This window comes from Solanum stenotomum, chromosome 8, assembly GCF_019186545.1.
Source record: "Solanum stenotomum isolate F172 chromosome 8, ASM1918654v1, whole genome shotgun sequence".
Classification (NCBI taxonomy): domain Eukaryota; kingdom Viridiplantae; phylum Streptophyta; class Magnoliopsida; order Solanales; family Solanaceae; genus Solanum; species Solanum stenotomum.
The window spans coordinates 54443823-54459740 of record NC_064289.1 but is presented as its reverse complement, the minus strand read 5'-3'; the positions used below and the strand labels follow the sequence as shown (position 1 = coordinate 54459740).

The following is a 15918-nucleotide window of genomic DNA, read 5'->3' as shown; positions in this document are numbered from 1 at the left end:
CGAGAAATTTACCTAGTTAATGATATGTGTAAACTAAACTATAAACTCTCCTTTATTTGAATAATAAAATGTAGTGTGTAGACTACCAAAAAGTAGTGATGAGAATATAAAACTTGAACTCCTAGTAACAAATTGGGCAAAATCCTAAATCTAAACCTATGAAATTAGTAAATAACTAGTAATGAATAAATAAACAACGCTATAGCATTCTTTCAGGAACTCCAGATTTCTTCAATTTATCTTCGAGTTGATCCTCTTTGTCTTTCAACTTCCAAAGATCAGTTGTGGCCTCAAATCTTTCTTTTCTGGTATCAGTTCCATTTTCTTGTTGGGTTTTAATGTTATTTGTTTGATTGTTTATCTCTTCTCTTGTATCGACCAACTTCTCCCAGTTCTTCTCAATTGTTTTTCCTTTTGAAGTAGACATTCTGGCTTTTGGTGTATATATATATCAAACTAGCTCGAACAACTGTGAATGCAAAAATAACAAAGTTATGAAAAACCAAATCAAAACACTGTATATAATAAAAGTAGTGTCTTCTTTACTATGTTAAAAGAAAAACATGTAAAATTGATTTAGTGGCCATGAACTTACATTGATGATGAAGTCTGACTCAGTTTATTACATGTATAATAACACTTCATATTGTTTATATAGATACTAATACCTTAATTTTTTCTCTCTATTTTACTGCAAATTAAATAAGGGTAAATATTACTAAAAATTACCATATTTTGAGGAAAAAATTCCAAATAAAAAAAAATAAAAATGCCTAAGAAAAGATGAGAGAATTAACTTCAATATAGAGTGGACAAAGAAAAGGAAATGCTTTCGTAAATAAGTCTTTTAAAAACATTGAAAAAGTTTGAGACTAGGAAAAAAAAGGTGCCATATTAGTTATTACTACTATTTTCTTATTTCATGGCAATTTTTCCTTTTAATTTTCTTCCAATTAAATTTTCCTAAATTATATTTCCTAGCATGCTGCTTTTGAATTGTACGTATATATTTTCCAAGTCTATATTATGGTAATTTTCATTTTAAAGAATATTTTTAATTATTGATGCAATTAAAACAGAAGGGAAAAAAAGGAAAAAATTGAAGGAGTGAAATCTATATAAACAATAGAGAATATGCAAGGAAGTAATTAAGTGTCATGCATCTTCCACAAAGTTAATTAACGTAAGTACTTTGTGTGTTAATATTTGTTTTTCTTAAGAACATATTAATTAATAATGCTGATCTTCTCTAATTAATTTCTTGTTATATAAAGAAGTTTATATATAGTATATACATGGACAAAATCAATATATTTAGGCTTAGTTGTGTAGTATAGAAATTGTTAATGTCTTTTGGTTTAGCTTTTAATTGATTTATTTAATTATGTTACATATTGCAGTATTGGTTGCAGTTTGACATATATATATATAAAAGCAAGAATGTCTTCCTCAAGAAACAACAACGAGAAGTTGAAGTTGAAGAATAAGATGGACGAGATAAGAGAACAAATACAAGAACGAACAAACTACATTAAGCAACTTGACCAGGTACAAGAAAACCATGAATATGATTCGAGGAAAGATAGATTTGATGCAGCAAACCAAATCAATGGATTGAAGGATAAAGAGACCAAACTCGAAGAGACATCGATAAAAAAGGGTTTTAGTAACTACGAGTTTTTAAAACCGAAGTAGGGATGTAGGACCTCAAATTTTATATTCTAGTCACTAAGCTAGTTGTTTTTTTTCCTTTCTAGATATTAAAATAAAGGCAGGCAGGTGTTCTTTATTATAATTTTGGAGATCTCATTGATTAAGAATATAATAATATGGAAATTATTTAGACAAATATTCCAAGTAGTCTAGAAGAGATCATTTTTTATTCTTGCAGACTTTATTGGATGTCATATTTATCTAAGTTTAAACCATCAGTTTCATAATACGAAACAAACAAAAAGTATATAAAATAAAAGAATCCATAGATAATAATATGAATCTACACCAACGATATTTAAATAAGCGATACATAAATCACAGCGTTTATTCGTCAATGTGCTTGAAATTGCTACTTCCAAAATTTTCATGTTGGTTGTTCATGTAGTGTATAGATTATGACGTACTGATTATGAAAGAAATATATTTGAGTTTGATAGTACGAGAATAACCTATTAATGAATGGGGAAAAAAACTTAAATATACAATTTAAGAACATAAATAACACGTATATAACAATAGTTTTACTTTACACCAAAATAGCAATAGAATCATTACAAAATAAAAAAAATATTAAATGAAAAATAACCCACGCACAATTCTATAGTAAATAAAATTCTAATCCCTTAATTTACTCCATGTTGTTATTTACTTTCCACAAATATCTCAATTGTTATTTAATATTTCTCTTTCATAACCTCAATATAATTCCTTTTTCCATAGTTAATTCTGAAAAATATTTAGGAAGTGATTGTTGTTTTTCATTATTTTGAATAAATATTTTTTTTCAGAATAGTATTTTATGCTATAAACGATTGCATAATTATTCAATTTTTAAGCATTTTTCAGAATGGTGTTATTTTTTCGATTGTTAATTTTATTAATTCCAACGGTGTTGGTTTTGTTATGGTTTAAAATGAATAATTTCGAACAAAAAAGATGTAAATCAATTAACATAATGTTAATGTATTAGAAAATATTTATTTTAATAAATATTAATATATTATATGATTTCACGTTGGGGTGAAATATGGTATAAGTTAGTATATTATATGATATCTAATTGGTAGTATTTATTTCAATAAAACTTGGTATATTAAACGAAATCTTGTTGATATGATATATGGTATAAGTTAGTATATTATATAATGACTATATGGTAGCATAGATTTCAAGGAAAGTTGGAGTATATTATATGATACCATATTGGTGTGATATATGGTATAAGTTACTATTTTATATGACAATATGGTAGTATTTATTTCATGAAGGTTAGTATTTTATATGATATAATGTTGGTATGAAATATGGTATAAGTTAGTATATTATAGGCTTAAGTCATCGAGAGCCCCTTGAAGTTGTCCGCATATTTCATTTGGACACCCTAACTCAATCTTATATCTATTGTACACTGCAAGAAATTTGTACGTTTATATTGAGGTATATTGTTGGATTAAAATATGGTATAATATTCTTGCTAAATTGATAGCTTGAATACCAACTTATATACCATAATTTATATCATATAATGCACGTTTGTTAATAATTTTATAAAAAAAATTTCAGCTAGTAATTTTATACCACAACGAACACCGACATAATTTCTATCAAATATTACCTTTCAGGTCCAACACTAGAATGAACAATACCACATTTTGAGAAATATTATTTTTCAGAATTTCAAGAAAGACTAAATAGGCACAATGAAATACCAAAAAATCATCAAAAAATAATAAAATTTAATTGTATGACAAAATAATTTCTCAAAATAAGATAAAGTGATGGAAGAAATTGTTCTAAGATGAACTTCTATATAAAATTACTATCATACGAGTACACCTTCGAATCAACAGTTGAAACCTCTTTCTCCTTACCTTTCTTTTTTGTCAAATTAGGAGTCATAGATAGACCTTTCACTACCGATAACAAGATTAGGGAGACAAAGTAAATGCATTCAACTCGAAATTTAATCTCGAACACACATCAAGATTGTTAATATTGCAATTCGGTTGTCAATACCCAGATTATTTATACAAATCGAATTCATGAAATTTTTCTATTCATGATTGTATAAATCAAAGAAAACACGCAATTTTATCTCAAAATATAGATAATTTTGAAGAAAAAAAACAAGTATGAAGAAGAACCAAAATTCTTAATGAGAAAAGATGGAGATTTTATCCAAAACTAATATGTGAGAGAATAAAAAATTAAATGGTGTGATTCCATGATAAAAATTAAGAGAGAGAAAAGAAAGAGAAATTAAAAGATGTTTTAAAAAAAAAGAAATGTATCACAACATAACTGTGCTTGGAAATTCAAAAGGTAAAATAGTAAATTATCAATTCCATAAAATAAGCACACTACCCCAAAAAGTAGTAAATAAAACCGTATCCCACGTAAAAAAAAAAGTGCATTTTATTATATTGTTATGTATATATTTGTAATTAAAATGTTAATGTTATAAATAAAAAAATTAAAATAATATTATGTAAATAATGGTCTTACATAGTATGTTCTTGTAATTTTTCCTAAGGAAGGGATTCATTGGCTAGAACATATGAGTGTTTACCTTAAATCGATAATATTGAATTTGTGTATACATGACTCAAGAACATGCAGATTGAGATGACCAAAGCAAGAAGATTGCACACTACAAAACATAAAAGGTTTTTCCGCAATTATTTAACAACAATAATTTAATTATCGATAGATTATATTTAACAACAATAATTAAATATGAGTATTTACAACCAATACTCTATTTAAATATAGCTAAATGTTTTAGCGATTTTGGATGCATGAGGCAAGGTGTCATATGTGATAATGTAAAAAAATAACGAGTAAAGGTAGTGAGTGGAAATATTAAACCTCAACTCCTAGTAATAAATCTGTAAAAATCCTAAGTCTAAACATTTTGGTAAATGATAGCAAGAAATAAATAAATAGACTATATCATCCTTTTAGGAACCTCAGATTTCTCCAATCTGTCTTCGAGTTGATCCTTGTAANTGGAAATATTAAACCTCAACTCCTAGTAATAAATCTGTAAAAATCCTAAGTCTAAACATTTTGGTAAATGATAGCAAGAAATAAATAAATAGACTATATCATCGTTTTAGGAACCTCAGATTTCTCCAATCTGTCTTCGAGTTGATCCTCTTTGTCCTTCAACTTCCAAAGATCACATGTGGCCTCGAATCTTTCTTTCCTGGTATCAGTTCCACTTTCTTGTTGGTTTTTAATGTCATTTGTTCGTTTGTTTATCTCTTGTCTCGTATCTATCAATTTCTCCCAATTCTTTTAAATTGCTTAGCCTTTTGAGGTAGACGTTCTTGCATTTGATGTACTATATATCAAACTAGCTCGAACAACTGTGAATGCAAAAGCAACAAAGTAAATGATAAACAAATAAAAAATATGTAATTTTAAAAAAAGCTTTTTTCATATATATTGACTTAAAAAAACATATGGTATTAATTTTTTGGCCATGAACTTACGTTCATGATATGAAGCCTAACCCAGCTTATTACATGCATAATAACACTTCATATTGTTTATATAGACATTAATATCTTATTTTTTTACATATTTTTTACTCTCTATTTTACTCTTGCAAATTACTGTAAATATTACTAAAAATAAGAATTACCTTATTTTGATGGAGAAATACCAAATAATAACTCTGGAAAAAGATAGAAAACTTATAACTCCAATAAAAAAGTAGACAAAGAAAAGGAATTTTTTTTTTGGTAACTGTAAAGTTTATTACCAGATATGTCAATTTGTACAAGATTAGAATTCTGGATATGGACATGTTCCATACTCAGAGTCCTACTAAAACTCAAAACAAACTATTTGTAATCTAGGCTACGGATAAAAACTATAGGTATCATGCTAACTCTATGATGGATCTCTTGTGAGAAACAGAGAAAAAGGAGAAGAACAAGATCATCCCTCTTACTTTCTTCACACGCTTCAAAGTTTCTGGACTCGATGCAACTAAGTGTGTATAAGTGTATGTTTTCCAGTGAAATCTAGTTGTTAATCGAGAGCGGAGCCCTATATTTATTCCTTGTAGCAAGCTATAGTGGGAAACTAATTAAATAAGTTACTCGTACAACAATTAGTGAAAACAGAATCCTCACCACAAAAAGTATCAGGTAGTTCATCATCAATAAGTCCGGGCTTCCATCTGTTGGAAATACTTGCTGGAATAGTCATTGGATCTTGGACAGTCATACGAGTCAATTTTCCAGCTTGGTGGTCCAATATAGTCACGTTGTGTTCCTTAGCTACAATTTCCATGGATGGTTGAGCTCCCACCGCGCTGTATCGACCCTGAGAGAAACAACTATAACTTTTACCTAGCATGATCAACCACAATATACCCAGTGAAATCCCATGGAATCTAGGGAGGTAGAGACGTTTCCGATAAACATTTATTTATTATCAAAACAATCAAAAAGCTAAGTAATTTTTTTTAAAGAAACACTTACAACTCATACAGAAAACTTGGAGCTTCACGATCCTCTTCTTTCATCAAACATCGGTTTGCCAACACCGGAGTCAGATGATTAGAAAAAATGGTTTTGTGAAGCGGAATCAAGTTTCCGCTTTTAGAAACTTCAATGAACCTCTTCTCATCCATAACTGAACAAAAGGAAAAAATAATTTATTTATTTATTTATTTTACTCACACATATATCGTACATATCATACTACTTGACATTTATTGTTTTTTTTTCCGATAGACACTTAGCTCAATAAAAAACAATCCAAAGTAGTATAGAGAATGAAATAACGAAAACAATCCAAACAGCCAAATTACGTCACATAAATTGAAACGAACTGAGTAGTTAGGTACGACAAGAGATATATACCATGACGAAGAGATGAAGGGTTGAGAGAGGAGCAATGAGGATGAGTAGAAGTTGAACTCCGGCTAGAAATGAGAGAGACCGGCAGAACATTCCGATGACATNACTTTGACTACATTTGTATCATTGATGTAACTTATTAATTTATAGTAAAATCTCACTAAATTAATGGTGGACCATAAAATATTATTATTTTGAGATTCAGCGAATGAAGGTTAACTTTGACTACATTAGTATCATTAATGTAACTTATTAATTTATTTTCTATAGATGTCCACTCATTAATGAAAGTCCATTTGACTAATTTTCAAAGTTAAATTAGATTACATTAATTCAATATTTTAAACAAAAATAATTTAGATATTCAAAAACTATACGAAATGTACTATAAATTCCAATTTTTTTGCATATTAATATGATGAAAAAATACATCGTTAAATGTTAGTCAAAGTTATTATCTTTTGACTTCAAAAAAGAAAATTATGACAATTAAAAGTAGACGGGAGTAGTATCATATTTATTGAATGCACATAAAAATAAAATTATTTATTATATATAAAATATAATGAATACATCAAAATAATTGTATCTTACTAATTATATTTATTGAATTAATATAAAAGTATATTCATTATACATAAAATACAATGTATGTGTATGATTCATTGTAATATATTTTTTTTGTTAAATGATTAATTGTAAAATAAATTCAAGAGTTCGATAATTCATTATACAAAATGTTCATTGTTTCTTGGAGTCCATTTGGATTGACTTAAAAAAAATAGTTTTTATGTCAAAAATAAAAAAATAAACTTAAATGACTTTTAAGTCAAAAAGTAAAAAAGTAGGGGAAGCCCTAGTTTGACTTTTGACTTATTTTAAGTCATTTAAACATATTTTAACTTATTTGACTTTTGACAATATTTATTGTTGTAAGAACTTCTAAGGGCAATTGAGATAATGTCATTGCATCCAAAATCGAAAAAGACTTTAGCAACATTTATATAGAGTGTTGTATGCAATGACATTAACTCAATTGTCGTTATAAGTTTTTACAACAATAAATATTGTTGCTAAAAGTAATCTATAACCACTAAGGCTAGCACTTAATGAAGATCTTAATCTTAATCATTCAGATCTTAGACATTAAGTGTGTTCGACTCTAAAAATAACGAAAACGATCCAAAAGTTGCCCTATCATGGATTGGTTACATTCTTATTATGCCTCACTCGATTGTAGAACTAGGATTGTTAGTTTTCAGTTTCCAGACGAACCAATCTTAGAATGGAAGGGTAGTAGTTTAGCGCCTATGGGTCGATTCATTTCTTACCTTACGGCAAGAAATATGATTTCTAAGTGTTATCTCTATCATCTAGTTCGGGTTAAGGATTCAAGCTCCGAGACCCCAACTCTTGAGTCAATTCCAGGGGTTAATGAGTTTCCAGAAGTGTTTCTAGAAGATCTTCCCAGAGTTCCTCTCGAAAGGGAAATCAACTTTGGAATTGATCTCCTTCCAAATACCCAACCTATTTCTATTCCTCCTTACAGAATGGCTCCAGCTGAGCTTAAAGAATTGAAAGAGCAGTTGAAAGACCTTCTAGATAAGGGCTTCATCAAACCTAGTATTTTGCGATGGGGTGCACCAGTGTTGTTTGTGAAAAAAAAAGTTCTCTTAGGATGTGCATTGACTATAGGCAGTTGAACAAAGTCACAATCAAGAATAACTACCCTATCCCCATGATTGATGACTTGTTTGACCAACTTTAGGGTGCTAGTCATTTCTCAAAGATAGACCTCAGATCGGGTTAACATCATCTCAAAGTCAAAGATAGTGACATTCTGAAGACAGCCTTCAAAACTCGGTATGGTCATTATGAATTTGTAGTTATGTCATTTGGACTAACCAATGCTCTTGCAGCTTTCATGGATTTGATGAACAGGGTGTTCAAGCAGTACTTGGACTTGTTCGTTATCGTCTTTATTGATGATATCCTCATTTACTTTAGGAATGAGGAAGAACATGCGAGTCATTTGAGAGTTGTCCTGTAAACTCTCAAAGATCGCCAGTTATTCACTAAATTTAACAAGTGCGAGTTATGGTTACAATCAGTTTCTTTCCTTGGGCATATCGTATCTAGCGAAGGGATCCGAGTGGATTCCTAGAGAATAAAAGCAGTGAAACAATGGCCCATACCTACCTTTCCTACATATATTAGAATTTTCTTGGGTTTGGCTGGTTATTACAGAAGGTTCGTGGAAGGATTTTCATCCATAGCCTCTCCGTTGACTAAGTTGACTTAGAAAAAAAGTCAAGTTTCAGTGGTCAGATGATTGTGAGAAGAGCTTCGCAGAACTGGAAACTAGGTTGACTACATCTCCTATTTTGACTCTACTAGAGGGTTCAGACGGTTATGTGATTTATTGTGATGCATCCAGAGTCGGCCGAAGTTGTGTATTGATGTAGCGAGGTAAGGTTATAGCTTATGCTTCCGGACAGCTTAAGGTGCATGAGAAGAACTATCTGACTCATGACCTCGAGCTTGCAGCAGTGGTGTTTGCACTCAAGATTTGGAGGCACTACTTGTATGGTGTTCATGTAGATGTATTCACAGACCATAAGAGCCTTCAATATGTGTTCACCCAGAAAGAGTTGAATCTTCGCCAGAGAAAATGGCTTGAGTTTCTCAAGGTTTATGACATGAGTATGCATTACCATCCTGGTAAGGCAAATGTAGTAGCAGATGCCCTTAGCAGACTATCTATGGGTGGTGTAGCACATGTTGAGGAAGAAAGAAAAGAACTAGCACAGGATGTTCACAGGCTTGCTCGTTTAGGAGTTCGTCTTATGAACATATCATATGGTGGTGTAACAGTTCAAAATGGATCAGAATTTTCATTGGTAGTGGAGGTTAAGGAAAAGCAAGAGAGTGATCCGATATTGGTCGAACTCAAAGGTGCAGTCCATCAACAGAGAGTTGAGGTATTCTCCCAAGGGGGAGATGGTGTGCTTCGCTACCAGGGTCGATTTTGTGTTCCTAATGTGGGAGAGTTGAGTCAACAGATTCTTGCAGAAGCCCATAACTCCAGGTATTCTATTCATCCAGGCGCCACTAAAATTTACCGTGATCTGCGGGAAGTTTTTTGGTGGAATGGCATGAAAAGGGATATAGCAGATTTTGTGGCTAAGTGCCCCAATTGTCAGCAAGTGAAGGTAGAACATCAGAAACCAGGGGGTATGACTCAAGAGATCGGCATTCCTACTTAGAAGTGGGAAGTGATCAACATGGATTTCATCACAGGTTTACCTCGTACTCGCAGACAACATGACTCTATTTGGGTGATAGTTGGCCGAGTCACTAAGTCTTCTCGCTTTTTGGTGGTTAAGACTATAGATTCGGCAGAGGACTACGCCAAGCTTTACATTAATAAGGTAGTCAGGTTGTATGGGGTTCCTTTTACTATCATCTCAGATAGAGGTCTTCAGTTTACCTCTTATTTCTGTAAATCATTTCAGAAAGGTCTTAGTACTCAGATTAATCTTAGCACAACATTTCATCCACAGATGGATGGTCAGACAGAGCGTACCATTCAGACCTTAGAGGACATGTTGAGATCTTGTGTGATCGACTTCAAGGGTAGTTAGGATGATCACCTTCCTCTTATAGAGTTGCCTACAATAATGGCTACCATTCTAGCATTCAGATAACCCCTTTATGAGGCATTGTATAGGCGTAGGTGTAGATCTCCTGTTGGTTGGTTTGAAGTAGGTAAAACAGCCTTGATAGGGCCAGACTTAGTCCTTTATGCGATGGAGAAAGTGCAACTCATTAGAGATAGACTTAAGACAGCCCATAGTCGCCAGAAGTCTTATGCAGATGTAAGAAGAAGGAAACTAGAGTTCCAAGTTGATGATTGAGTTTTCTTGAAAGTGTCACCTATGAAAGGGGTGATGAGATTTGGCAAGAAAGGGAAGCTCAGTCCTATATATGTAGGCCCTTACAAGATTCTGAAAAGGATTAGTAAAGTGGCTTATGAGTTAGAGTTGCCAGCAGAATTAGCAGCAGTGCATCCAGTCTTTCACATTTCACTATTGAAGAAGTGTGTGGGTGACCCAGCATCCGTAGTGCCATTAGAAAGTGTGGCCGTGAAAAATAGTCTTTTGTGTGAAGAGGTACTAGTTGAGATTCTTGAGCGTCAGGTTAGAAGATTGAGAAACAAAGAAGTCGCTTCAGTCAAGGTTTGGTGGATGAGTCAGTCTGTAGAGGGAGCTACTTGGGAAGCAGAAGCAGCCATGAAGTCCAAGTATCCTCACCTCTTTCCTTCCGATTCCACTCCAGCTTGAGGTATTAGTTCATCTTCAGTTTTTCAGTTATTCATGCGTAGAATCAGTCTTAGTATCATGTTCCTTCAGTTTGTACTTGCATTTTCAGCGTATTTTGCATGTTTTGGAACTTAGTTCAGTCAGGAATCAGCTTCCAGTGTTTAGTGGTAGGGTTGCAGCTCATCCCCTCCATCACAGCTAGTTTAGTCTTCATTTGAGGATGAATGTTTCCAAGGGGGAGATAATGTAACACCCCGTATCCGAAGCAAACCAAATTGCATATTTCATAAGCTACAGGTGCCACCTACGGGAGCCACCTACGGGAACCACCTACGGACCGTAGGGTGACCACGGTTCGTGCTGGTGGTCCGTGGTTCACACCTGTAGCCTCCCCCAGAACTCTGCCTGAAAAATTCGGCTAAGGGTCGACCCACGGTCAAGACCTACGGACTGGAGAATAACCCACGATCCGTGGTTCGCACGCGCGACCTTTTTCCCAAAAACCTCAGATAAATCGGCTAAGTGTTGACCCATGGCCGTGGTCCGTGTCTGTGGATCGATGCCTCAGAAGCCCAACTTCATTTACGAATGATGGTTGACCAACACGGACCATCATTCAATCAACGGTCCGTTAGTCCCATCCATCAGTCACTCCGACAGCAGTTACGTCGAGGATCTTTTGGTCTTTTCCTTATTCGTTTGACCCATAAACTACATTAATCGACGATTCGAGCCTCAGATTGGAGATGTGCAACCCATTCCTGACGTTTGTTGGCATCCGTGTATTAATACATTTTGTCATAACGAGGTCTGTTCATGAATACCATCGTCCTTAGAGCTAATCCTATGTCCACGTCACCTTAAAATGAAATGCCTCCAAATCCACCACTGTAAGGCCCTCTTCGACCCACTTTTAGTTGATCGATCAACTCCATCGACTTAACCTGGACAAAGAACAGGACTATAAATAATTCCATAGTGTACAAATTTTTAGCAGCATGCTAAATCTAGAAATGAATAAAACTTCGACTTTGGTCCTTATAGTATTAAGACAAATAGATAAGCTTGTTTGGTTGGAGAATAAGTTATCCTGGGATCTGTAACATTTCCATCAACAATGAATGACCAACGAATTTAAAGTCGAGAGTGTAACCTTTGGTGCTCCACAGATGGTCCCAACAGGCAATGCAGCCCGCAGTGCATCCCAACAGGTTAAATGATCAAGCAACTCTCCCGACACCTGTGGCGGAAAAAATGCCATGCTTGTAAAGGTTGTTTAGACATATCAAGTAGTAGGAAGTCAGATTTTTCATCACATGAAACAACCAAAGATCATTTTTCCGAGATGTAATCTACTGTATGTTATAATCCCATGAGCATAAATATGAGTAGATGCATAGCCTTGCTAGTGGTCGATGAAGTGAGAGTGAGATGTCAAGTTTAAATTCCAACAAAGCTTTTTTTAAAAAAAATAAATAAACACAATGCTATGTGATTTTTTCCTATCTGTCTAAGCCCTTTTTAGGTAGAGTACTCGGTACTTTGTGCTGGTGGGACATAGCAGGTAGCTAGGTACCCGGTGAAATAGTCGAGTTGGACCGGACATCACTATCATAAACAGTATAACCTCAGATAAAATTAAATATGGACTCACCGTGGAGCTCATGTGCATCACATCGAAATACCTCTCAACACTCATGAGCTTTTGAACATTCACAAAACCAGGTTTAACATCTTTTAACATCTGCATTTCCAACATCAGATCCTCATCAGGTGTCCTCCCTCTTCTGCTTGTCCCAGCTAATGGTCTATTAACAATTCCTCTCTGTCAATGGAACAAATGATCAACATAACAAACTCTCAAAAACTAATTAAATGTGTGAAACAGAGAAAAAGGGAGAAGAACAACATCATCCCTCTTACTTTCTTCTCACGCGTCAAAGTTTCTGGACTCGATGCAACTAGAGTACAGCCTCTGGCCTGATATAGAAAAGATAGCATAGTAACTTCACTGAAGCACAGGTAACTAGGAAGTAACTAATTTAGTCACACTGAAAACACAAAGAACGAACGACTTACTTGTAAGTAAGTCATGTATGGGCTTGGATTCACAATTCTTAATGCTCTATAGACTTCAAATGGATCAGCAAATGTTCTTCTCTCAAAACGTTGACTTAAAACAATTTGATGTATGTCTCCAGAAGCAATGTGTTCCTTTGCCTGTAAGATGGAATTCTTGTACTCCTCACGTGTCATGTTTTCCGTGGTTGATGAAGTTCCAAATTCATCAATACAGAAATCCACAGAACCGGGAGATAACCTTGGACTTTTTATATAAAAGTTCAAAATGTAAATAATGTTTCTCAGTTGCTTGTTTTTATGCAAAAAAGGAAAACGAAAAAGGACTTACGACTTGATTCCTTGTACCCTAGACATTAATATTTCCAAGTGTTTCTTCCCATCAAGATAAGCCTCAGGAAGAGAGGAAAATTGATCCAACTGCACCCAGTGAATCACATACGCTTTCTGCAGGAACAAGAAGTATTAATCCTGTTCTCAAGAACAAACGACGATAACAGTTTGACTTTGAAAAGGCCAGACATATAAGAAGTAATGGATAGAGAGACTACTCATAAGTGCAAAATTGGATAAACATACCTTCTCTACATGATCAAATACAATGACATCCTCATAAAGTCCTAACTGAATATCTGCAAGGTTCCGGTCATCCTCTGGAGCCCTTAGGAATGGTAACTTGTTGTTCTCTACATACCGAACTGTGTCATATGAGAAGTAACCAAACCATCCACCTGTTTGAAGTGATATTAATGACAATAAACTTGTGATTTAATTAAGAAAATGAAGTGGGCAGAATAATATAAGTGAAGTGATCATGCCAGCAAATCATGTGCTGAAGCATGCTAAACTTCCGTATTCTGATGCAAAACTACATCTATGACTAGACTGTACGTAATGAGATGGAACCGAGCAGATTGACTTAATAATATGGAAGCTCCCAACAGAAAATGCAGTTTATTTAAAAATTATATTGGAGTTGGTTGAGAATTGGGGAGTTGATTTATAATAACTACTACTAGATAACATACCATAAGTGCAATTTTTTATGTAGGTGTCATACATATTGCTTTATTTCTCAACTACTTCAACACATGTGGAAATATTTATGACACTTATGTATTCAGATGAACACCCTAGATCCTCCCTTGAATAAATAAGTGTATGTTTTCCAGTGAAATCTAGTTGTTAATCGAGAGCGGAGCCCTATATTTATTCCTTGTAGCAAGCTATAGTGGGAAACTAATTAAATAAGTTACTCATACCACAATTAGTGAAAACAGAATCCTCACCACAAAAGGTATCAGGTAGTTCATCATCAATAAGTCCGGGCTTCCATCCGTTGGTAATACTTGCTGGAATTGTCATCGGATCTTCGACCATCTTCTCTGTCAATTTTCCAGCATGGTGGTCCAATATAGTCACATTGTGTTCCTTAACTACAATTTCCATGGATGGTTGAGCTCCCACCACGCTGTATCGACCCTGAGAGAAACAACTATAACTTTTACCTAGCACAACATACCCAGTGAAATCTGGGGATGATAGAGAGTACCCAGACCTTACAACGAGGTAGAGAGGTTGTTTCCGACAAACAGGGGCGGAGCTACCCTTGCCCGAGGGGTGTCAAGCGACACCCCTTCATCGGAAAATTACGTTGTATAGGTAAGTCAAATTATGATTTTATACCTATATATATTAGAACACTCCTGAACCAAGTTGAAGTGTTGGTTCAGCGGTTCAGGAGCTGCAAAGTTCTGCCTTGTCATTGACCTAGGCGTTGGGAGTTCGAACCTTGCTGAAGCCTATTTTTTTTTAAAGGCTTTCAGCGTTTTTTTTTTACTTTTTAGACAACTTTTGTGCATACTACTTTATATTTTGACACCCCTCAATCTAAATCTTGGCTCCGCCACTGCCGACAAATATGTATATATATCAAATCAATCAAAAAGCTAAGTAGGTTAAAATTCTTACAAGTACACTAGAACCTTCAAAACCAGGTTCAACTGACTCATATAAAAAACTTGGAGCTTCACGATCCTCTTCTTTCACCAAACATCGGTATGCCAACACCGGAGTCAGATGATCAGAAAAAATGGTTTTGTGCAGCGGAATCAAGTTTCCGCTTTTAGAAACTTCAATGAACCTTTCTTCATCCATAACTGAACAAAAGGAAATTAGCAATTTACTGATTTATTTTACTCATACATATCAAAATAGCAACAGTAGAAAATTCAGAAAATTTGATAAACAAGGAAACATTAGTAAAACACAACTTGAAATAGTAACATTTATAAAGTTGTTCCACTTCTTAAAAGTTTGTCTACTTGACATTTATTTTATTTTTTTCGATACTCAATAAAAAACAATCCAAAGTAGTATAAAGAAAGAAATAACGAAAACAATCCAAACAGCCAAAACGGAGTAGTTTGGTACGACAAGAGATATATACCATGACGAAGAGATGAAGAGTTGAGAGAGCAGCAATGGAGACGAGCATAAGTTGAACTCCGGCTAGAAATGAGGGAGAACGGCAGAACATTCCGATGAGAGATAGGTAACGACTGCATTGTATGGTGTTCAAAATTGAAGTGAAAGATTTTGTGATAGTGACTTTGAAAATGGATCACTTATTTATACTCTCAAAAAAAAACATTTATAGTAAAATCTTACCTAAATTAATGGTGGACCATAAAATAATATTATTTTGAGAGATTCAGTGAAAGAAGGCTAATTTTGACTAAATTAGAATCATTAATGTAACTTATTAATTTATATACTATATATGTCCACTCATTAATAAAAGTCAATTTGACTAATTTTCAAAGTCAAAATTAGATTACATTAATTTGATATTTTAAACAAAAATAATTTAGATATTCAAAAACTATACGAAAAGTACTATAAATTTCAATTTTTTACATTTC

The 15918-nt window shown here is 33.6% G+C and overlaps 1 protein-coding gene across 1 annotated transcript; it reads right to left on the bottom strand.

Moving 5' to 3' along the window:
- Positions 1 to 5811: 5811 nt before the first annotated feature.
- Positions 5812 to 15561, bottom strand: LOC125873951 (anthranilate synthase alpha subunit 1, chloroplastic-like). The gene is made up of 11 exons (XM_049554770.1): positions 15444 to 15561; positions 14966 to 15153; positions 14284 to 14476; positions 13574 to 13725; positions 13326 to 13441; positions 12995 to 13241; positions 12839 to 12895; positions 12570 to 12740; positions 12042 to 12155; positions 11790 to 11859; positions 5812 to 6080 (listed from the first exon to the last, which is right to left on the bottom strand). Exons 1-11 carry the CDS (start codon positions 15559 to 15561, stop codon positions 5812 to 5814), a joined length of 1695 nt encoding a protein of 564 aa, XP_049410727.1.
- Positions 15562 to 15918: the final 357 nt, after the last annotated feature.

Bases quoted from the DNA above. Each gene is read 5' to 3' on its own strand.
- LOC125873951 (XM_049554770.1), bottom strand. From the start codon at position 15,561: ATGCAGTCGTTACCTATCTCTCATCGGAATGTTCTGCCGTTCTCCCTC. The intron at 15,154-15,443 runs GTATATATCTCT...CCTTTTGTTCAG, and splicing joins CTCTTCATCTCTTCGTCATG to TTATGGATGAAGAAAGGTTC. The intron at 11,860-12,041 runs GTCATTCATTGT...TTCTTTGTCCAG, and splicing joins TCTCGACTTTAAATTCGTTG to GTTAAGTCGATGGAGTTGAT.